The following is a 23,293-nucleotide window of genomic DNA, read 5'->3' as shown; positions in this document are numbered from 1 at the left end:
GGAATCGTGGCTAAGCGGCCAAGCATTGGGGCCGCGGAGGGTAATACACTTGCCAGGTAGTCAGGCCGCGGTGACTGAAACGTCATCAAGATAGGAAGGTTCCCCTCCTCCAGGAGCTTCGGCCCTTGAGAGGGAGCTCGATGGGGTGCAGTCAAAGGGAGGAGGCGGTGGGGAGTCTGCCTTGGAGACAGTCCCTGCGAAACCTTCCCCAGAGAGGCCGGGTACGTGTCACTGCGTGGGGACCACACACATCACACATCTCTACGTGACCGCTCGTCAGGTCTGACTTTAAATCTGCCCGAGAGCGTGGCTTTTCCTTGTCCTTGCGTGACCTTGGGCACGTTCCATAATCTGCCCACCCTGCCCGTTTCCGCAGGCGGGGAGCAGGAATCACACACTTGGGGGGACCAGTGACTGCTGGCTGGGTTCAGGCTGCGCGCCCAGCACACCTCCCCTCTCCTTCCCACCCACCTCCCTTCCGAGGTCTGGCCCCAGTGCCATCGCCTCCGCCCGCCCTGCCGGGAATTGCTCCCAACTCCCACTGGCCACCGTGGCTTTCTCTGTGTGCACCTGTTTTGCTCCGGGTCGGCTTCCACCTCGTATTAGGGCTGGCTGGATAAGAGCCGCGTTACCGGGTGAGATTTCAGGCTTCGTAGCCTCAGGGCCTGCGGCTAGTTCATCCTGCCTTTGGAAAAACTGGACCCAGTTCCAGGCTGGGCCCGAATTCCTGTTCTGCAAATGGTTGTTTGAGGGAGGCTCATGGTTTTGTGACTCTGAATGGCGGGGAATCCCGTGCCTTTGCCGGAGTCTGAATCAAACAAACAAATGGAAATGAAATGTTATTTTGAGGACACTGATTTACACAGGCTAAAAAGGATTACACACGTAGGCTTTCCAACTGGGCTTTCCGGTAGTGGAAGGTTCCTTTCTTTGACCCTCCCTCACCTCTTCCCTTCCTCTTCCCTCCCTCCTTGCCCCTTCCTTCTACCACCGTTCCCTCCCCTGCCCTTCCTCTCTCCCTCTCCCTCCTGTCTCTCTCTCTTCCAAGGAAGACTCGAAGCCTTGTGATCTCAGTCAGTGGCTGAATGGTGGTGCCGTTTCCCAAGATTAGGAAGACAGAGGGAGGAACAGGGGTGGGGGTGACACCGTTTCCTCTTACGGACACGTTATTTTTCAGATGTCTATTAGACACCCAGTAGTGGCAAATATAGAGAGAGCACGTAGCAGGTGTTCAATAAAGGGCGGCCGTTGAGACAAACACGATACCGTAACCATTCAAGTGAGGAGTGTGGTTAATGGTCATGGTGCTGGTTCTGGAAGGCTTGGCTCCGTGTCCCAGCTCTGGTACGTTCACCTTCTGAGTCCCTGTTTCCTCATGAGTGAAATGAGAATCCCAGTTGTTTCTCGGGGAAGAGCTGAACGCAGTTTGCAAAACACTGTGATCCCTGTGAACGGGCTGCGGTTCATCCAAAAGCAAGAGGCTAACTGTCCCGAAAGAACATGGGGAGGCCATGGGAGATGCGTCAGCCCCAGCCAGCCCTGGGGTTTTCCTTGGAATCGTAGCTGGACAGACAGGTTTGACTCAGCTCTGCCCTGGCTTCTGTGACAGTCCTAGACATCTGGGGCTCTGAGAAAGAACCGGCCTGTGAAATTCGGGGCACTGATGTTTTCAGAGAAAGTTTTTGGGTCTTGGTATGGGCTGTGAGGCATTTCTTTGAGCAGAAAACGTTCTGCTTCACCTACTGAGCATGAGAAAGTGAAAATTTCCTTTGGAACAAATAATATTGATGTATTAAAATATTTAGTAGAAATCAGGGGCTATTAATCCAGCTCCTCTGTTTGCTAAGTAAAGAGATTGTTTTTTTCTGGAAGGAATGACAGCAGCCTGGCTATCTCGTGCCAGCCCAGTGGGTACATTGACATGCACACTCAGTGAATAGCTGTTTCAGGCTGTTAATTACTATGATGTAATTAACATCCTAGTTGTTTCTAGTTCCATTAAAGACTGTAGTGGTTTACTTACCAGTGGTAGGATTTTGTTGTTACTGTTCTGTCTCAAGTCCCGAGAAGCGTCATCAACACACAATTATGGGAACAATGACAATAAGAAATGAAGCTATGTTTATTGAGTGAGTTCAGAATGCAGGCACATTAGAAGCATTGTCTCGATTATACGTCCCAGCGATTCTCTTTTTTGTAATGCTTGTGAGTAATCATCCCCAAATTTACTCCTTTTCTAAGATCATATTTTTGCATAATACTTTTTTCTTTTTTTTTCAGATTTTTTTTAACGTTTATTTATTTTTGAGACAGAGAGAGACAGAGCATGAATGGGGGAGGGTCAGAGAGAGAGGGAGACACAGAATCTGAAACAGGCTCCAGGCCCTGAGCTGTCAGCACAGAGCCCGACGCGGGGCTCGAACTCACGGACCGCGAGATCATGACCTGGGCCGAAGTCGGCCGCTTAACCGACTGAGCCACCCAGGCGCCCCAATACTTTTTTTCTTAAAATGAGACCCACCCATGTGTATGATACATTACATCTCTGTCCAGCATGCTGCCCCCAGAAATGGACTTCTCCCAGCACCGTGCTCGTCGTCCCTTAAGGGCCTGGAAGTGAAGGGGCAGAGGTGAGCTGCTTATGTCAGACCAGCTCAGGGGTGGTGGCTGTACCGGCTGTCGAGTTAAAGGTCAGGAACGTGGTGATGGGTTTGGGAAACAGGCTGTCCCCACTTGTGAGTAAGCGGGTCCCAGTGTGTGCGAGAAGAGGGGCAGGTGCCACGGGGGACGGTGGCAGGGAGCAGTGGAGGGGGGCCACCAGGGGAGGGGCGGAGGCACAGAACGCAGAGATGCAACAATTGAGCTCCCCATCACTGGGAATGTTTAACAGTGAGAAGGTGAAGAGGGACAGACTCCTTGCTTCCGGGCAGATGGCCTGATACTAACAGGTGTCAGAGAAGGCAAAAGTCTCCTTCCTGTTTGCTTTCTGTCTTCTTCGTCGAGGCTCCCGGGAACTTGTGGGGAGCAACAGAGAAGGGAGCCGGGTATACAGCCTGGAAATTTTCGTGGTGCTTGGGCAGAACTGTTGGTCTGGTTTTGTTCGACGGCCTGGCCTGAGCTCCCAGAATTGGCTGAGCTCTGGGGCTGGCGGGACCTTCGGACGTGGCCCTGCACAGAGGGGTGCGGACAACAAGGGGGCAGCAGAGGCTAAGAGCGTGCCCCTTCTCTGGGCATGTAGCTTTACTTCTGCCTCAGTTTCCTCATCTGTAAAATGGGGACGATGATACCACGTCTTATGAGACTCAGTGAGTTAGTACATAAATGCTTAGGAGCCTCTGGCATATTGTAAGAGAAATGTCTTACGAAATAAATGATTCAGCATTGTAGTGTGTAGGTGCAGGGGATGCGTGAAGGGAGGCAGAAGACAGCTGGGGGCGGGGGTGAGGGTTTAGGGACTTAGGGAAGGATCCCCAGAAGAAGGCCTTTTGTTTTTGCTGGCGTCTGGGAAAAAACATTAAAAATCATTTAAAAATGATAAAAGAATACACAGAATATAGCAAACTGAGCATGACAGTGACACCCGGCAAATTTCTGGAGCAGAACAACACGTCGGGGGTGGGGGGTTTGAACAATGCCCTTGGGAAGGAGAGCAGTGGGTCCCCAAGACCCAGCCTGGGGTCGCTACGGCAGACTCTTGCCTAACTGCATGTGTTTTCTTACATATTATTTTTTGGATGAGATTTTTTTTTTGTCTAATAAAAAACTATAAACATAATGTCAGGATTTCAGCATCAGCAAGATAATGGGGCTGCCCAAAAGGCTGGTGCCAGTTTGGCGTTCATTGGAAAGGAAGTCAGACTGCACGTGGAATGCCTTGTCTCCCTCTGACCATCACACGGGAACCTGCAGAAGGGTGGCCCCAGGAGGGACGAAAGGGTGTCGAGTCCAGAAGGGAGAGGAGGCGACAACCTCACTCCCGTCGGCCCCAGACCATCCTTCAGCTCCAGGAAAGCAGAGTTACTTCTTCAGGGAAGCCTTTCCTGATACCTTCAGACCAGGTGTGGACCCCAGGTGGTCTGGTCTCAAAGGGTTCTCTATTTCCTTCTTGACGCGAATCAAGCAGGAGTTTGTGTTATTCGGTGTGTCAATCTCACCAGACTGTGGGCTCTTGGAGGCAGAGCCCCTGTCTGCATGTGCCCCCCCCCCCCCCCCGTTATAGCCTGAGCTCCTGGCACAGTGCCTGGCACGTAGCAAGTGCCAGTTGGGATTTACTGAATCGCCAAGTGAACGGATGGGTGAATGAATGAATGAGTGAGTGAGTGAGTGAATGATGACACAATCTCCAAGGAAGAGGATGACAGTTCTAGGAGGCTGACTGCAGTTCAGCATAGGGAAGAACATTCTAATATGAGCCCCAGCTGGTGATGGAAGGGTGTACGTTGAGAGACGGTGAGCCCCCCAGCCCTGGGCATGTCCCAATGGGAGACCAGTTGGCCGCTAGTCATAATGCACTGGAAGCATTCTTGCATGAGACGGGGATATAGACTGACTTTGTGGGACCTTCTACCTCTGACAGTCTACAGTTCAAGGTTCCAGACTCCTAGGGGGTATTTGGGTGCCTACCACAGAGGAGGGTTCTCCCCTCTGCCAACACGAGACCTTTTAGGATTATTCTCAAGTGACGTGGTGGGAAACTTCGAATTGGTTCGAATTCATTGTTTTTCTTTGTGATTGATGATAAGAATGATGATAGCATCCATTTGTAGAATTTCCTACGTGTGGGGCACTGCACTAGGTACTTTTAATGTAATGACTCGTTTAATCTCCTCTACATCCCTAAGAGAAAGCCAATCGTATTATTATCACGTTTTATAGATGAGGAAACTGAGGCACAGAGAAGTTAAGTAATTACTGAAAGTCATCAACTAATAACTGATGGGGAACAGGATTTGAGGCCAGGCTCTGACCACTACAGCCTACTTACTGTCTTCTCGCAGGCGAGTCGATTTTTGCTGATGATATTCTAGCGGCATCCAAAATAATATATTCTCTTCTTGAGGTGTGCAAAGGGATGCTGTAAAACCAAGTTCACTGATTGTGAATGCCTTAATTCTTCTGCGTCCTTCCTTACGTTTCCTCCTACCAGATCAGTCTAGTTCTGGAATCTTCCATTGGATCTCTTTAAAGTAGCAGTTACATATACTATAAATAGGGAACTCTATTTTATTTGGCACACAAGGGACTATCATATCTTTCTCATACATCATGCCTTTTTTTCATGCGTGATGACAAAGATGAAGGGATTCTTCATCCTGTTTACTACATTTAACTTGAATTCCATGTGGTCGGGTATCCATATGGCTCTTCCTGCTTTCTCTTCATTTGCATGGTCTCTTTGTCCACACCTTGATTTTCTGCCCTTGCTACTCAGTGAATAGTGTGATTCATAAAACAGTTGGGTTTTGCTTTTAGTCCAATATTCCCATCCTTGCTGACTAAACTAATGGGAGATTCAGATCATTCCCTGTGCCCATTTACTGTAAGGATTTATATGCTTGACTTTATTGTTCCCAGTTTTCTTTGCGACCATTATGGTTTCTTTTACATGTTGTTTCATTTTCCTTTTGCATACGTTTGCTTTTTGGAGCACTTGAACATTTTTTTCTAAAGATTTTATTTTATTATTAAAAAAATCTTTATTTTTGAGAGAGAGAGAGACAGAGTATGAGCAGGGGAAGGACAGAGAGAGAGGGAGACACAGAATCTGAGGCAGAGAGGGAGACACAGAATCTGAAGCAGGCTCCATCCGGGCTCTGAGCTGTCAGCACAGAGCCTGATGCAGGGCTCGAACTCATGAACTGTGAGATCATGACCTGAGCTGAAGTCAGATGCTCAACTGACTGAGCCACCCAGGCGCCCCTAAAGATCTTATTTTTAAGTAATGTCTGCACCCAATGCGGGGCTCGAACCCACAACCCCGAGATCAAGAGTCCCACGTTCCTCGGATGGAGCCAGCCAGGAACCCTGGAGCACCTGAACATTTTATTGTGTCTTTCTATTCAATGAATGGCCATCTTTCCTTTCCTGTTCTCACAACCAGATGCATTTTACTCCATTCTTATCCAGAAAACCCCTTAACATTTCCCCCAGGAAGGCACATTGCTGCCTCTGCTCCAATGAGAGGAGATCTGTGGAATCCATTTGTTTCCTTCTTTGCCCCTGTTTTCACCTGGTCTCTATCTCTTTTCCATGAGATCTTTGAAAGGTTTTCTGTGTCTGTTCCCCACCCAGTCTGTCCCAACCTTATTCTGCATCACAAAGCTTTTATAGACCATGTAAATCACACATTTCCAGTTGGTGTATCTTCATCCATTTGGGTTTAACTTCTACTATCCTGTTCTTATTTCCTATTAATTTATTTATCTATCTACTAGACTATTCATCCATCCATCCATCCATCCATCCATCCATCCATCCATTTTCACCCTCCCCCTCTTCCTTCCATTATCCATCCATCCATCCATCCATCCATCCATCCATCCATCCATCCATTTTCGCCCTCCCCCTCTTCCTTCCATTATCCATCCATCCATCCATCCATCCATCCATTTTCGCCCTCCCCCTCTTCCTTCCATTATCCATCCATCCATCCATCCATCCATCCATCCATCCATCCATTTTCACCCTCCCCCTCTTCCTTCCATTATCCATCCATCCATCCATCCATCCATCCATTTTCACCCTCCCCCTCTTCCTTCCATTATCCATCCATCCATCCATCTATCCATCCATCCATCCATCCATCCATCCATCCATCCATCCATTTTCACCCTCCCCCTCTTCCTTTCATTATACATCCATCATCCTCTCCAATCTGTTGCTACATTTATTGTTTGCCATTGTTCCCTCTCCTCTTTGTCTCCCCCAATTATGAGGACTCTCCCCCGGTTCACAGGTTGTTTGGCTAAACAGCGAGTTATGTGGGTGACTCCCCCCCGCCACCTCTGTTCTCTGTTCAACCGGCACCTTCTGAGAGAGTTCTTTCTGACCTTCGTCAACTTTAATCGTCTTCCCGCTTTACTTTTCCTCACACACTTCGCACTTCCTGACACTTCTTCTATGTTTATTACTTATTTGCTCATTCTCTGTCTCCCCCACTAGAATGTTAAACTCACTGAGGGCAGGCACTTCATTTTAGCTCCCTTTTTATGTCTCCAGGGCTTGGGACAGTGGCTGCACCATCCCTGGAACAAAGAGTTGTTGAATGAATTGTATTTTGCATACCCTCAAATCTCTTTCTGTCTTGTGCCCTGACAAGCAGGTGACATGCTGGCTGGAGGTAGGGTTCTTACGTTGCAGTCCTTTCCCTAAAGTTGACTCTAGCTGCTCTCCCACCGATTTCTGCAGATGAGAAGTCTGGTGCCAGCATGCACCTCTACATTTTGTGCACACCCCAATTTATCCAATATTACACATGCGTATTTGTTGATTCTCCAGCAATCTTGTTTGTTTGCCTTTGAGCCCCTGGCAAAATGCCTGATGCATAGCAGGCGTCCCCCAAATATTTGTTGTATAAATAAGTGGATAAAGGAAGGATTTTTAACACTACGAGAAGGCAGATGATGTATTTATCGTAACTCTTGAGATATCAGTGACAGGGGTGTTCTAGACCAGTGGTTCTCAAGGTGGGGTCCCAGATCAACAGGGTCAGCCCCACCGGGGAGCTTGTTAGAGATGCAAATTTGGACCCCCCCCTCCCCAAACCTACTGAAGCAGAAACTCTGGGGGTGGAGCCCCGCAATCTGCGGTCTAACAAGCCTTCCAGGTGATCCTGATGCATGTTCAAGTTGGAGAACCAGTGCTGGAGACTGGTCTCGTTTTCTAGATGGGAAAACCAAGGCTAGGAGCAGGGAAGTGACTCATCTGAATTCACGCATGCCACCGGGGGCACAGCCGGAGCCAATGCCCAGGTCCCCAGGGCTGCAGCCTGTGTCCTCGCCACACCAGCCAGGCTGCCTCACCTCCTGTCGCTATTTCCCCTGTAATCAAAACGAGCCACGCATTTGTCAAACCTTTTGAAAGCACCGGGATTGAGTCTCCACCCTTACTGAGCTTTTGATTTCACTGGGAGCTTGCCAGGATTAAAAACAAAACAAAAAAAAATGTGACTTAGAGTTGTTTCTATAAGGCTTTGAGCAATGGAAAGGAGCTGGGCGATTGCGTTACTTTTCACTGGAGGCTTCTTGGGTAGGAGCTGTAATGTTATAGCTCAGTGTGAGGACCCGTCCTCTCTCTCGACCTCACCACAATGCTTGTCACACACGATCCAGTTTCCTCCCGCTCGTGGGAGAGGAGGCGTGAATGGCGGCCAACGTTGGCCCAGAAGAAGGATTAGGACCTTTGACGTTGATCAAGTCTCCATGACCACTCTGTTTTTCTTGCTAATATTTTCGTTTGTTACAAGTTTCTTTTTAACGTGTTTTGTATATTCCTTTCCATCTTTTTTTTTTTCTTTTTTCCTATGCATATTTTTTGTTTGTGTTTATTGTTTGGTCCAAACCATGCCAGATACACCATCAAAGAGTACTTCCTTTCTTCACTTTCCGTAAGTTCAGGCCCTTTCTGTGACACCGTTATGGGTGCCCCTTCCTATCAGTTTTAAAAATATGCTTTCTATTTTGGAAAAGTTTCAGGTTTACCGGAGAGTTGCGCAGAGAGTACAAGGGTTCCCGAATGCCTGTGCCCCCCTCATCTTTTTCTCTAGGGAGCAGGGTTTTAAGATCAGAGAACAGATTTTTTGAGAACAGTGACACTCTTAGACTGATCTTTTTTGGGGAAAAGCTCTTAGAGGCCTTCTGTTTATTGGGCTGATCTTTGTTGAATGTATATCATTTATCAGACCCCAGGATATGCATCAGGTGGGAACAGTGATAAACAGGACACAATACTGTCTTGCTGTGCATATATGTAATTAATTCTAATATGTATGACACAACATAAAATTTATCGACTTAGTTGTTAACATTTTTTTAAATGTTTCTTTATGTTTGAGAGAGAGACAGAGCGTGAATGGGGGAAGGGGAGAGAGAGAGAGAGGGAGACACAGAATCCGAGGCAGGCTCCAGGCTCTGAGCTGTCAGCGCGGAGCCCAACGTGGGGCTTGAACTCGCGAACCGTGAGATCATGACCTGAGCTGAAGTCTGGTGCTTCACCAACCGAGCCCCCCAGGCGCCCCTATTTCCTCCCACTCTTAATGGAGGTTAATAGTATCCTCTGAGGCCCGACAGTTTTTTCATTTTGATGTTTTAGGTTTTACGTTTAAGTCTTCGATTCATTTGGAGTTAATTTTTGTATATAGTGTAAGGCAGGGTAAAATTCATTCTTTCATGATTGGATTATCCACTCTCCCAGCACCATCTGTAGAAACGACTGCTCTTTCCTCCCTGAATGGTCTTGGCACCCTTGCAAAAACCATTTGACCACGTAGGTGAGGGTTTTAATGGCATTTACTCTGAAACGACATCCGTGCATGTCAACACTTACACATGTGTGTTTCTGTGCTCTCCCCGCCCCCCCCCCCCCAATTTAGGTAGCATGACATTGTTCGCAGTCATCACCATCATCCTGGGATGCTTTAAAATTGGCTACTTCGTTGGATTCTCTGAATGTTTATCAGCCACTGAAGGCGTCTTCCCTGTCACACACGCAGCACATACTCTGGTCCAGGTAAACCCTAAGATGTTTCTGTAGGTCGCCTCGGCTCCTGCGGAGTGTATCCCAGGGCACACGAAACGGGAGGTGTGGGAGACAGCAAGAGGAGGCGTAATCCTTCTCCGAGGCTCAGTCCTTCCATTGCCTCCGCTCTCAAATGGGTCTCTGTGTCCCCTTGGCTGTCTTTGTGGGGATCCTACGAGGGGACCCTTGTAATGGAGAGTCAGGACATTTTGCCAAGCTTGAGGCTACCAGAAAAGGCTCGGGAGTGGATTTTCATATATGTTATTGGGTTTTATTGAGCTGTCATTCACACACCGTACAATTCACCCATTTCGGTGTACAAGCCAGTGGTTTAGTGTATTCTCAGAGCTAGGCGACCATCAGCATAATCAATCTTCGAACATTGTCATCCCCCGCAAAGGAAACCCTGGGCCATGACAGTCACTCCTCTGGGTCACTGAAACATTGTATTTTGGAGATTTGGTCTTTACGGAGCTCGTTAAGGCTAAATGAGGTCACATGGGGGGGGGTGTCCTAATCCAATAGAACTGGTATCTTTATATGAAGAGAAGATTGGGACACAGACTCACAGAGAAGGAAGACGGTGTGAGGACAGTGGAGGAAGATGGCTGGCTGTCCACACGCCAGGGAGGGAGGCTCGGGAGAACCCTGCCCACACCTTCATCTTGGGCTTCTGGCCTCTCGGACCGTGGGAAATACATTTTTGTTGTTTTAAGGCACTCAATCTCTGCTGTTTTGTCATGGAAGCACTGACAATTTATTTATTGGCTACTTATTTCGGGGGAGTCAAATCTCATGATGACAGAGGCTTATGGTGATACCAGTGACAATTTGGAGAGTCTTAGTGAGACCAGAAAGAACTTCCTTCTTTACCTTCCTCCCTTCCTCCTTCCCCCTTCCTTCCTTCCTTCCTTCCTTCCCTTCTTCCTCCTCCTTCCTTCCTTCCTTCCTTCCTTCCTTCCTTCCTTCCTCCTCCCTCCCTCTCTCCTTCCTTCGTTCCTTTCTTCCTCCTCCTTCCCTCTCTCCTTCCTTCCTTCCTTCCTTCCTTCCTTCCTTCCTTCCTTCCTTCCTTCCCTCTGAACCCAACAAATAGTATTCCCAGTATTAGGAATGCATGTGTGAAGAGCCATGGTCTGAGCCCTGCCAAGGTGTCAGTCAGATGGGGACAAATTACAAATATAGATGACAACACAGGGCTCAATGCTTTGACCAAAGTCACCCAGTGATGAGGGTGCACCAGCTTTGGGGTGAGAGGTCGTTTCTGCCAGGAAGAGCTCCAGAGGTGTCAATGAAAGCAGGTGTCAGAGATATTGGGGGATGTGTGGTCTTCCCACATGATGGGGAGAAGGTGTGTGGGGCCGTGGGGGGGAGGCGGGCTGGGGCGACGGCACAGACGGAGCCATGTTTTAGCGGAGGGCTTAAGCGCATGGACTCTGGTCAGGTGATCTGACTCTGGCTCATACTCGTGATGGTGAGCTCAGGCAAATTACTTAACCTCTCTGGGTCTCAGGCCTCGCATCTGTCGAGCACCTGCTTCCTGGGGTTTTGTGAAGATTGAAGGTGCTAATGTGTGTAAAGCACTTTGCAGTGAGCACTTGGCCAAGGCTGATGGCCACTTAGGAGCTTGAACTTTATATCTTGCGGGCAATGGGGAGCCATCGAAGACTTTAGGCAGAGGAATGACCTGGACAGATGTGAGTTTTCTTTTTTTTTTTTTTTAATTTTTTTAACGTTTATTTATTTTGGGGACAGAGAGAGACAGAGCATGAATGGGGGAGGGTCAGAGAGAGAGGGAGACACAGAATTGGAAGCAGGCTCCAGGCTCCGAGCCATCAGCCCAGAGCCCGACGTGGGGCTCGAACTCACGGTCTGTGAGATCGTGACCTGAGCTGAAGTCGGACGCTCAACCGACTGAGCCACCCAGGCGCCCCTGGATGTGAGTTTTCAAAATATCACTCTGTTACTTGGTGGGTTGCAGATCTCTATCTTCCTAATTTAGGGCATTTTATCAGTCAATTCATCGAGCATCCTATACCTAGCGGACATTTACTACTTGGCATTGCTACACTAGATGACTGGAGAATGAAAAACAGTATTTAAAAAAAATGGAATTTTTAAATTGTGCTAACCTACATACAGCATAACATTTGCTGTCTTAGCTACAGTTCAGTAGTGTTGAGTATATTCACACCGTTGTGCAACCGATCTCCAGAACCCTTTCGTCTTGCAAAATTAAAACTCCGTCCCCATTAAACACTGACTACTGATTCCCTCCTCCCCCAGCCCCCGGTGCCCACTATTCGACTTTCTGTCTCTACGACTCTGGCTACTTCAGGGACCTCGGATGAGTAGGATCATACGGTGTTTGTCCTTTTGTGACAATTGGCTTTGTTTCACTGAGCTTAATGTCTTCAAGGCTCATCCGTGTTGTAGCAGGTGTCAGGATTTCCTTCCTTTTTCAGGCTGAGCAATATTCCATCGTATGGATGGGCCACGCTGTCTCCATCCATTGATGGACACTGGATTGCTCCTACTTTTGGCTGTTAGGAACAACGCTGCTGTAAACATGGGCGTACAAATATCTTTTTGAGACCCTGCTTTCAGTTCCTGTGGATATATACCCAGGAGTGGGATTGCTGGATTACATGGTAATTAAAAAAAAAAACATTTATTTTGGGTTCAGTCGGTTGGGCATCTGACTTCGGCTCAGGTCATGATCTCGCGGTTCGTGAGTTCCAGCCCCGCGTCGGGCTCTGTGCTGACAGCTCGGAGCCTGGAGCCCGCTTCGGATTCTGTGTCTCCCCACCTCTCTCTGCCCCTCCCCCGCTCGTGCTCTGTCTCTCTCTCTCAAAAAATAAACATTAAAAAAGTAAACTCAACAAATAAAATGTAATTTAACGTTACTGAAAAAACCGGGAAGGAAGATAACAATGTGTAGTTCCCTGCACATTCTTGTCAAAGTTTTACAGAGAACGTGCAGAATTTCCTATTCCGAGGTTTCACTTTAAAACATCATAAACTTTTTGGGGGGTTGCCATGTGGTCTGTACGAAAGTATCAGTGAAGTAGCTGTCTAACTTGGAAGTCACTGATACATCCTTTTACCAAGCGTTTTCCCTCTTGTTGGGCTGAAGGGCACCTTACCAGGAGCCACTGCTCTCTGTCTTTTTAAGACATCAGATGTTTTAAGGACCATCCCCTGAAAGTGTTTTCAGAGCAGCCCAGTCAGTCTTAGGTAAAACAACGTGGAAGAGGTAGGATGTGTAAGTGAATTTTCTTTGGTGCTATCTGATTTTCTTTTTTATAGCTCTTCCTTGCAAAATGAAGATTGAACAGGGCAAATTTGTTGTTTGTTTATTATTTAAAAATGTTTTTTAAATTTATTTTTGAGACAGAGAGACAGAGCATGAGCGGGGGGGGGGGGGGAGAGAGAGAGAGAGAGAGAGAGAGAGAGAGAGAGAGAGAGAGAATCTGAAGCAGGCTCCAGGCTCTGAGCTGTCAGCACAGAGCCGGACGTGGGGCTTGAACTCCGGAACAATGAGATCGTGACCTGAGCCGAAGTCGGACGCCCAACCGACTGAGCCACCAGGCGCCCCGAAAGTATTTTTTTTTAAAAAAAGCCCTCAACGTTTGGCCACTGGTGTAGGAACTGTTTGTTGGGTGTTTCTCGGAGGAAGCCTAATGGGTGATAGAATCGGGGTGACGGGGATCGTGACAGGCCACTCCCCAAGCCCCATCCCTGCTGACAGCCTCAACCTGTCTTCAACACCTTTCTCGCACACCTGCAGTCTTGCCTCCGGAGCACGGTCCCCACTGGGGGGGGTGGCACTGCCGCCTGAGAGGGCCTTGGTGACTTTCCATCCTTGGGACCCTTGGGATGGGAGTTCACGGACGTCCCAGCATCTCCCCGCTCCGCTTCTGTGCGTTTCAAAGCTTCTCAGTATGCGAACATGACAGTGGTTTTCACTGACGCATCTTTCTTTTCTTCCTTTATTTCCTAGGTGTATTTTCTTTGGGGGCATGCCAAGGATATCATCCAGTCTTTCAAAACCCTGGAAAGGTAAAAAGCTTGGGAACTGCTAGTAAAGCAGTTGAACTTGGTGTTCGTTTAGAACGCACAGACTCATCACTGCCATTGCGCTTGGGTTTTATTTTATTTTTTTAATGTTTATTTACTTTTGAGACACAGAGAGACAGAGCATGAACAGGGGAGGGGCAGAGAGAGAGGGAGACACAGAATCGGAAGCAGGCTCCAGGCTCCGAGCTGTCAGCACAGAGCCCGACGCGGGGCTTGAACTGGTGAACCACGAGATCATGACCTGAGCCGAAGTCGGACGCTTAACTGACTGAGCCACCCAGGCGCCCCTGCGCTTGGGTTTTAAATGGGAGACCAACTCTCCCTTCCATCCCGACGAGCAAAGCCCGCGCTCTTGGCCTGGGGAGGAGACCCTCCGCCATCCGCCTCTTCCTGGGGACGGACGGCCCTGGGAGTAGGACCATGTGGGTTCGAATTCCGACTCTGCTGTCGCTGCTGTTTTCCTTTATGATCCTCGGTTTTCCTCATCTGTAAATGGGGATGAGAGGAGGGCCAGCCTCTGAGGACTGAATGAAGTGATTGACATAAACCACGTGCCTGGTGCATAACAAGTGCTCAGTAAGCGTAGGGTCTGTCATTCTCTCCGTCACCTTTCTCTCGAGTGATTGTGAGAATCAAGGGAAAGAATCCATAGGATAGGGAGTGAATTAACTAGATGGAAGGTGTTACCATCACGTGAGAAAGCCCTGGGTGCCCACACACCACCGACTCAAAGAATCAGCATTTGTTTCATAGAAAGATCTCTTATCAGATCATGAGAAACAGAAAACTCCCCCAGTACCATTTGAAATGACAACAGATATTTAAAAGATTGATTTATGGGGGCGTCTGGGTGGCTCAGCCGGTTAAGCATCAGACTCTTGATTTCGGCTTCGGTCACGATCTTGCGGTTTGTGGGTTGGGGCCCCGGGTCAGCAGTGTGGGATCTGCATGGGGTTCTTTCTCTCTCTTTCCCTCCCTCTCTCTCTGCCCCTCCCCTTGCTCGTGTTTTCTCTCTCTCTCTCTCTCTCTCTCTCAAAATAAACAAATAAACATTAAAAAATTTAGGAAAGGATTTATGGATGACCCCTGGATAGAACCATTTTGATAGCCTATTGAAATAGAAATAGCTTTCCCCAATCCCGCCATGCAGAAAGGATCAGCCTCAACAGGCAGTGAAGCATTTAATGAGCTGCTACTGTGTGTAGGGTCCACGGCCAGACACTGTCGGGGATATGTGGGGACGTTGGGCCGAGGTACCCCAGGCACCTGGTGGGATGTCCCGGGGGCTGTGCCCTGGCAGCCCATGCTATCCTCTGCGGCCCTGAGTTGTCGCCCAGTGGAGAGAAATGGACAAACCAGGGACAAATGAGTTCTGGGCCCTGAGAACCCAGCAAAGAGCACTTTAATGGCCCCTTTCTCACATTTGATCCGCACGCGGGCTCTGTAAGGGTAACTCATGGGAACCACGCTTCCCTGCTTTGAAGGGGTGCGGCCCATAGGTCCCAGCAGATTAGGGGACTTACCCCATGTCTCCAGAGTGCAAGTGGCAGGCCTGGGATTTCTGTCCCGGGTTGTCCCACTTTGCATGCCGGGGAGCGAGGAACAGGTGGATCTTTTGCTCTTCCTCCCACAGACGCTTTTTAAGGATTGTGCTTTTTTTTTTTAATTTTTTTTTTCAACGTTTTGTATTTTATTTTGGGGACAGAGAGAAACAGAGCATGAACGGGGGAGGGGCAGAGAGAGAGGGAGACACAGCATCGGAAACAGGCTCCAGGCTCCGAGCCATCAGCCCAGAGCCCGACGCGGGGCTCGAACTCACGCGAGATCATTCGAGATCTCGCGAGATCGTGAACTCACGGACCGCGAGATCGTGACCTGGCTGAAGTCGGACGCTTAACCGACTGCGCCACCCAGGCGCCCCAGGATTGTACTTTTTTTTTTTTTTTTTTTTTTATTTATTTATTTTTTTGGGACAGAGAGAGACAGAGCATGAACGGGGGAGGGGCAGAGAGAGAGGGAGACACAGAATCGGAAGCAGGCTCCAGACTCCGAGCCATCAGCCCAGAGCCTGACGCGGGGCTCAAACTCACGGACCGCGAGATCGTGACCTGGCTGAAGTCGGACGCTTAACCGACTGCGCCACCCAGGCGCCCCAGGATTGTACTTTTTAACTCATAAGATTGCAAGGATACAATAGGACCTAAGAATCACCTTAATGCCACTTTTGTGGGCTGAATGTGTTTCCCCGAAATTCACATGCCGAAGCCTTAACCTTCAAGGTGATGGTCTTTGGAGGCAGGGCGTTTGGAGGGTAATTAGGTTTAGATGATGTGCTCGGTGGGGTCCTCCATCATGGGACTGGTGCCCTTAGAGGAAGAGACACCAGAGATCTCCGTCTCTCCCTCTCTGCACACCCAGAAGAGAGGCCACGGGAGAGCTCTCACCAAAACCAACCGTGCTGGCACCTTGACCTGTGACTTCCTGTCTGCAGAACCGTGAGAAAGAATGGAGTGTTTTGTTACAGCAGCCCCAGCTGACTGAGACGCCCCCCACCCAGCGGTAACTACCCTTAATATTGCGGGCTGCTTCCTGACAGTTTTTCCATGAATACAGTTTTCAATCCTTTTTTCTTTTTAATTTTTTTTTTATTTTTTAGAGAGAGAGAGAGAGCAGGGAAGGGGCAGGAGAGAGGGAGAGAGAGAGTCTCAAGCAGGCTCTGTGCTCAGTGCAGAGCCCGACATGGGGCTCAAACCCACCACCCTGGGATCATGACCTGAGCCGAAAGCAGGAGTCGGAGGCTTCACTGACTGAGCCACCCGGTGCATCTCCGTTTTCTACTTACGATCACGGCCCTGCCCTTCCTGCTGTGCTTGGTCTTTCCATTTTATCGTTGGCATTTCCTCCGGTCGGCGTTCGTCGACCGCCCCGCGGGTCACTGCCGCAGTTAGTCTAACCAGCCGCCCTCTTGTGTTAGTCTGCTCGGGCTGTGGCGACAGAATGCCACACGCTGGGCGGCCGAAACAACGGAAGCGCACGGTCCTCGTGGTTCTGGAGGCTGGACGTCCAAGGTCAAGGTGACAGCAGGGCTGGGTTTGGAGGCCTGCACGCAGCTGTGTGCTGTGGCCTCACGTGGCCTTTCCTCTGCGCTCGCGGAGAGAGAGCTCCGCTCTCTCTTCCTCTGCTTCTGAGGACACCAGTCCTATTCGACCGGGACCCCGCCATTATGACCTCGCTGAACCTTGATGACCTCCTTAGAGGCCCCATTTCCAAATATAGTCGCACTGCAGGGTTAGGGCTTTAACGGAAGAAGTTTGAGGAGACACAAGCCAGTCCACGGCACCCAATCCTTCTGAAAGTTTTGTTGCTGTTATAAGTCGTACTGTGATGAACGTCCTCGGTCAAACATCTTTGGTGTTTGAACATCTCTGATTATTTGCTTGGGGTAAGTCCCTAGAAGTAGAATCGTTGGGGGTGAAGGGTGAGCGGTTTTCAACAGACGTGTATGGAACATCTCGTCTACCCCCAGAGACTCCTGGCTGAGTGGGGTGGGCATGCTCACGCATAAAGCGCTTTCTTTGAGGCGTGTTCCTCACGAGGACTTCTCCCACGTTAGCCCTGCCACTTAGGGGCCATACGATCACCAGCCCCCACTCAGCAGATGAGGAAACCGAGGCTCAAAGAAATGAAGCAAAGCGTCCAAGGCCAAGACACTTGCCTGTGCACGGCTGGGGGGCTCTGATTGTTGGCCATAAATCCAGGTGACTGGGGTGGCCTCCTGGCTTTGCGGGCGGAGTCTTTCTCTTTCTAATGTCACTCACACAAGAACAGCCTCGGGACATTCGGGCCCATTCCCCTCCAGGCGGAAAAGGGTCTTTGGCTTTGGCTCTGCTCGGGCCTCTGCACTGCCCGGTAAGGCAGCCACCAGCCGCACGGGGCTACTGAGCACTTGAGCTGCGGCTACTTCCAACCGAGACGTGCGGGAAGCGTCTAACACACGTCAGGTTTCGGAGCCTCGGGCGACAAACCGAGTACAAAAGATCTCAGGGATAATTTTTGTTGCTGTTGATTCTATGTTGACGTCATAGCAAATTAGATCGGGTTTTTTTTTTTAAATTTTTTTTTTCAACGTTTATTTATTTTTGGGACAGAGAGAGACAGAGCATGAACGGGGGAGGGGCAGAGAGAGAGGGAGACACAGCATCGGGAACAGGCTCCAGGCTCTGAGCCATCAGCCCAGAGCCCGACGCGGGGCTCGAACTCCCGGAGCGCGAGATCGTGACCTGGCTGAAGTCGGACGCTTAACCGACTGCGCCACCCAGGCGCCCCTAGATCGGGTTTAAGAGAAAATGATGCAAACTATTTTCACCTGTTCCTTTTTCTTTTTTTCTTACCACTTTTTAAAAACGTGGCTACAGGAAAATCTGAAATTCTACGTGTGGCTCACATCCGTGCCTTGCACTCTCCGTTTTTGGACGGGACGGCTTGAGGCCAGGCACCCAGACGTTTGGCAACCAGGGTCTGTCATCTGAGGGAACTCCAAGGGATGGGACACACAACTCCGTGCCCACCTCCTTGCTGGGTGTTTGGACGCAAGTCTCTCCCTGTCTCGTGGCCCCTTTCCTAACCTGGACAGCGAGAGGCTTGAGTGAGATAACACACAGAGCTTGATTTGGCCTGTTCTGTGTGTAGAGACAAGTGTTAAACATTTTTGAGGTACTCCCCACCTTTAGGTTTTGGATTTCGACTTCTGTAGCAAAACTGGAAGATTTGGCTGTCCCAAACGCACATGCAGCAGAGGGCCAGAGCTGAGTGGGGGGTGTAGCCTCAGTTTGCTACAGTCCCCACCGCTCCCTAATGGACCCCAGACCTGCTTTATTCGTTGACGTTTCCTGCCAGGCCCTGAAGGCTTCAGAACTTACCACTCCCAGACCTGCTGTCATTTTTGTTTGTTTGTTTGTTTGTTTGTTTGTTTTCTGGTCTTTTGAGCCAGGATTCCACGGCCCCATGCTTTTTGTATGTCCTGGGACTTTTCTCCGATCTAAGAATTCCCCTTAACTTGTTTGGGTCCATTTCTCTTCCCAAGGGTGGGGTTTGGAGGTACAGTAGCTGTGCAAACAGAGCTGAAAGCATAAACTGAGATCAGAAGTGGCCCCCGGAGGCCTTGTGTTTGTTGTGGTCTGGGGCCATCAGACCCGAGTATGAACAAGGCGGCCTGGCATGAGGAAGTGTCTGCCCTTAGTTTGTAGGACAGTTTCCAGGTCGGACCAACAAGAGGCTGCCAGCTCGCGGAGACTCTCTGCAGCTGCAGGCGGCATTGGCATTATCTCATCGGGTCCAGCAGGCCTGGGATTGGACGGTGCCCTGTGCACCAGGAAAGATGAGAAGAAAAGGAGCCGTGTGCATTATAAGTAGAAGAAAAGGCAGTCGGCCTGAGGCAAACAGCATTGTCTGCATTTGTGCTGGGCCCCGGGGGTGAGCTGGCCACAATCTATAGCTGCTGGGCGAGCGCAGGGGCAAGCAGATGGGCAAACACCTGTTCCCTTCTCCTCTTGTGCCTGGATGTTACGCAGCTGCTCCAGGAAGCCAGGGTTCAAATGAGGAAAGTTTGGCTTGTGGTCACTTGTGGGAGCCCCCGAGGGGGCAGCTGGGGTTAAAACTCAGAGGAGAGGAAAGGCCAGGGTTGAGGACCCAGTCATACCAGTTTTCCTCTGGGCAGATGGTGGACAAGTGTATGCTTTCACTCTGCCCTTCTTAGTGGGTTACCATTTCATCCCATACTGGTTGCTTCATGGTCACAACGTAGCTGCCACAACTCCAGCCTTCATGTCTGTATTCAAAGCTGGAAACAAAGTGGGGGGGGGGAGGACAGTACATAGGCTTTTTTATTCTCATCCTTTTCATCACAAAATCAGAAGCTTTTGGGAGTGCCCAGTAGACTTGACTTCACATCCCACTGGCCAGAGTGGCCATGCCAGGCTGCAGGGGAGACCAGACAGCGAGTCTCTGACTTGTTTCAGTTTCTTTTTTTTTTTTAAATTGTTTATTGTCATGTCAGCTAACAAATAGTGTATACAGTGTAGTCGTCTTCAGGAGTAGAATCCCATGATTCATCACTTACATACAACACCCAGTGTTCATCCCAACAAGTGCCCTCTTCAATGCCCATCACCCATTTTCCCCGCCCCCCACCCCCCAACACCTTCCACCCTTCATTTTTTTTCTTTTCATTTAAAAATCTCTTATGGTTTACCTCCCTCTCTGTTTGTAACTTATTTTTCTTTCCCTTCCCCTATGGTCTTCTGTGAAGTTTCTCAAATTCCACATATGAGTGAAAATATATGATCCCTTTTTCTGACTGACTTATTTCACTTAGCATCATACCCTCTAGTTCCATCCACCTTGTTGCAAAGATTTCATTCTTTTTCATTGCTGAGTAGCATTCCATGGTGTGTGTGTGTGTGTGTGTGTGTGTGTGTGTATACACAACGTATGTGTATATGTATATATACACATCACATCTTTATCCATTCATCGGTTGATGGACACTTGGGCTCTTTCCATATTTGGCTATTGTTGATTCAGTTTCTTTAGAGGTAAGTGGCAAGACAGAGGGGGTGGATGAGGACCATTGGGTTGGCCAGCCAACAGTGAGGGCGTGCCCAACCCTCCACATTTCCAGTGTAGCCCTTCATCTTTCCATGATGGTTCTTTCCCCTTCTGGGAGAAAGGGTTCGGGCTGTGGTGGGGTTGGTGCCTGCTTTCAGTAAGCTTCCATGACTGGATCCCAGTTTCTTCTTGTCAGCTTCTTCTCATCGACAATGAGCTGAGTATTGGCAGGTTCAAGATTAAGGCAGAATGCCAAGACTGGTTTTGCAAGTTCCCACGGAACTGCCTCTCCCCAGATAGGGACCCACCTAAGGTCTGAACCGCCTGGCAAAACCAGACTCTCGGCGAAGAAGGAGGCATGCACGTGTGTGTGTGCGTGCATGTGGGAGTGTGTGTGCACAATGTCTCCATCTCACCCCATGGGGCTCGGAGCTTCCCAGGGAGGCCAGTAACTGAGTCCTTGTGTTTTTCAGGTTTGGGGTGATCCACTCGGTGTTCACTAACCTGCTTCTGTGGACCAATGGTGTCCTGAATGAGTCAAAGCACCAACTTAATGAACATAAGGAACGTCTCATCACGCTGGGCTTTGGGAACGTCACAATAGGTGAGTGATAAGAGTTGTCCCGTCCCCGTGCTGGAACCTCTTAGAAGGCTGCAGAGACCAGAAATGTTCAGAGTCGGAGAGGCAGGTTCCAAAGAACGGCAGGGTCCTTCCACCTCAACGTTGGCCAGACAATCATCTGTTGTTGAAAGTCTTTCAAAACCTCCTAAGCCCCTCATTCTGGTTACGTAAGTAGGACGTGCTGAGGGTAATTAATGGTTTCCTCAGTGACTCAGGGACTTGCCGGACCCAAGGGTTATCATTTAGGGTACCATTTCTCACGGTACAGTTTGGTATGGAAGTGAATGTCTTTGTTTACAGCTAGGGAAGATTGGCAGTCATTGTGTTTTTAATTAAGCGTCTATTACCAGTTCTTTCTACTAAAAGTATAGCTTTGAAATACCCAGAGAGGTCTCAGGGTTGTCGTTAATTGGTTTGAGTTCATTTGAAGTGGTTTTTGTTTTTTTTTTTACTCTCTCCGGCTTGCACCTATGGCCCATCCTTATCCCCAACCCCCACCCCCACCCTGCTCCCGTTTGAGAGCCTGCCACACCTCCTTCCAAAGTTCTTTCGCGTTTATGACCTGTCGCTTCTCTATTAGAACAGTGGGGCTGAGAGGAATGTGCAGGGCGGAAATGTGCTGGGAACCGGAGAGCCCAGATTTGGGGATGTTCTCATCACGTCCTGGCTGTGTGACTTTTGGTAACCATTCAACGTCTCTGGGCCTCCCTTTTCTCATTCATAAAGTGAGGGGACCTGAACCAGGTTCCTTCAGGGAGTCCTTATAGCTTTAATGTGTTACTCAGGTACACTCACTGTATGACCCCAGGCCTGTCACCCAGGGCGACTTTAAAACAGTTTCCTTACCAGGGACACCTGGGTGGCTCAGTTGGTTAAGCAGGTGACTCTTGATCTAGGCTCAGGTCACGATTTCACGGTGTGTGAGTTCGAGCCCCACATCGGGCTCTGCACTGACAGTGTGGAGCCTGCTTGGGATTCTCTCTCTCCTTACCAGTGGGGTGGGGATGGTGAAGTCAGGGCACACGCTGTTTCTCCAACCCCCAACCCCCGCTCTCCACCAGCAGCCGACTCTTAGGAAAGTCCTTCTCTCTCGTCAACTCTTGTTTCCTCATTGGTGTCAGTGATAGCAATGAAAACAAAGCAAACTTCCCAAGTGTTTGCTGAGGCCTGGCACGCTGTTCTAGTCCCTTCGTGTGGCTCATTTAATTCTCAAAACACCGTGGGGTAGTCAGTGTTGACCTTATCATACGGATGAAAACATCAAACCACAAAGAAGTTAAGTAACTAGCCCAAGTCCACACAGCAAGTAAATGATGAAACCCGGATCTGATCTGGCTCCAGGAACCTCTGTGGAAAGATGGGATTAGATTGATCTACAAAGAAAAGACTCTGTCAGCTCTAACATTCCGTTGATCTGAACCTTTCTCCTTGATTTCTTCCCCTGGTTTTGCACAGGAGCGCCTTGGGTTACGAGAGGTGGGAAACCGGTTGTGCGGTGAAAGGTGCAGGGTTCTGCAAAAGTGAAGGTGATTTGTGCTGCCACAGGCTTTCCATTTGATTTTATAACTGGTCTCTACAAGTCACGAATTAAGGCAGTGACAAAGTGTAAAGAAAAAAAAAAACCTACAGTAGCACCTACCCAGAAATGCAGTTACGTGCTGTTAATATTAGGTTATTTCTTTGTCGTGTCCTATTTCTTGATCTGTAGTTAAGGCCATAGTGTATATATTCAATCTTTTTATTTTTTTGACTACAGCCTACAATAAGAAATAGAACTTGCACAGCAGCTCAAGTGCACATCTGTACGTGTGGACGCATATGCCACGAAATAATAACCTTGCTGTATCGGAGACACTTTCAAATTTCTATTGCATCTGGTACCATTCCATTCCATTCTATTCCATGACAAGTCCTTTCTGTTTAAAAAATACATTGGCAGCTACCCACTAAATTGATCTCATAACTGAGTCCTCAGGTGTGATATGTATTTATTTTTTCCATTTAATTAATTTATTTATTTTGAGAAAGAGAGAGAGAGAGAGTGCACGCACACAAGCAGAGGAGGGGCAGAGGGAGAGAGAGAGAGAATCCCAAGCAGGCTCCGTGCTGCCAGCTTGGAGCCCGACGTGGGGCTCGATCCCATGACCATGAGATCGTGACCCAAGCCGATATTAAGAGTTGCACACTTAACCAACGGTGCCCCCTTGTGACACGCATTTTAAAAATGCTGTGTATACAATTTATTCTTACTTG

The 23,293-nt window shown here is 49.1% G+C and overlaps 1 protein-coding gene across 1 annotated transcript in view; it reads left to right on the top strand.

The window, feature by feature from the left end:
- OTOP1 (otopetrin 1) overlaps positions 1 to 23,293 on the top strand; it is a 35,054-nt gene that overhangs the window by 1,131 nt on the left and 10,630 nt on the right. Inside the window, exons 2-4 of the mRNA XM_047857560.1 lie at positions 9,590 to 9,726; positions 13,736 to 13,794; positions 20,892 to 21,022. Of these exons, the coding sequence (XP_047713516.1) occupies positions 9,590 to 9,726; positions 13,736 to 13,794; positions 20,892 to 21,022 (327 nt within the window). The remainder of the gene's footprint in view (positions 1 to 9,589; positions 9,727 to 13,735; positions 13,795 to 20,891; positions 21,023 to 23,293) is intronic.

This window comes from Prionailurus viverrinus, chromosome B1, assembly GCF_022837055.1.
Source record: "Prionailurus viverrinus isolate Anna chromosome B1, UM_Priviv_1.0, whole genome shotgun sequence".
Taxonomy (NCBI): Eukaryota; Metazoa; Chordata; class Mammalia; order Carnivora; family Felidae; genus Prionailurus; species Prionailurus viverrinus.
This window is presented reverse-complemented; position numbering and strand designations above follow the sequence as displayed.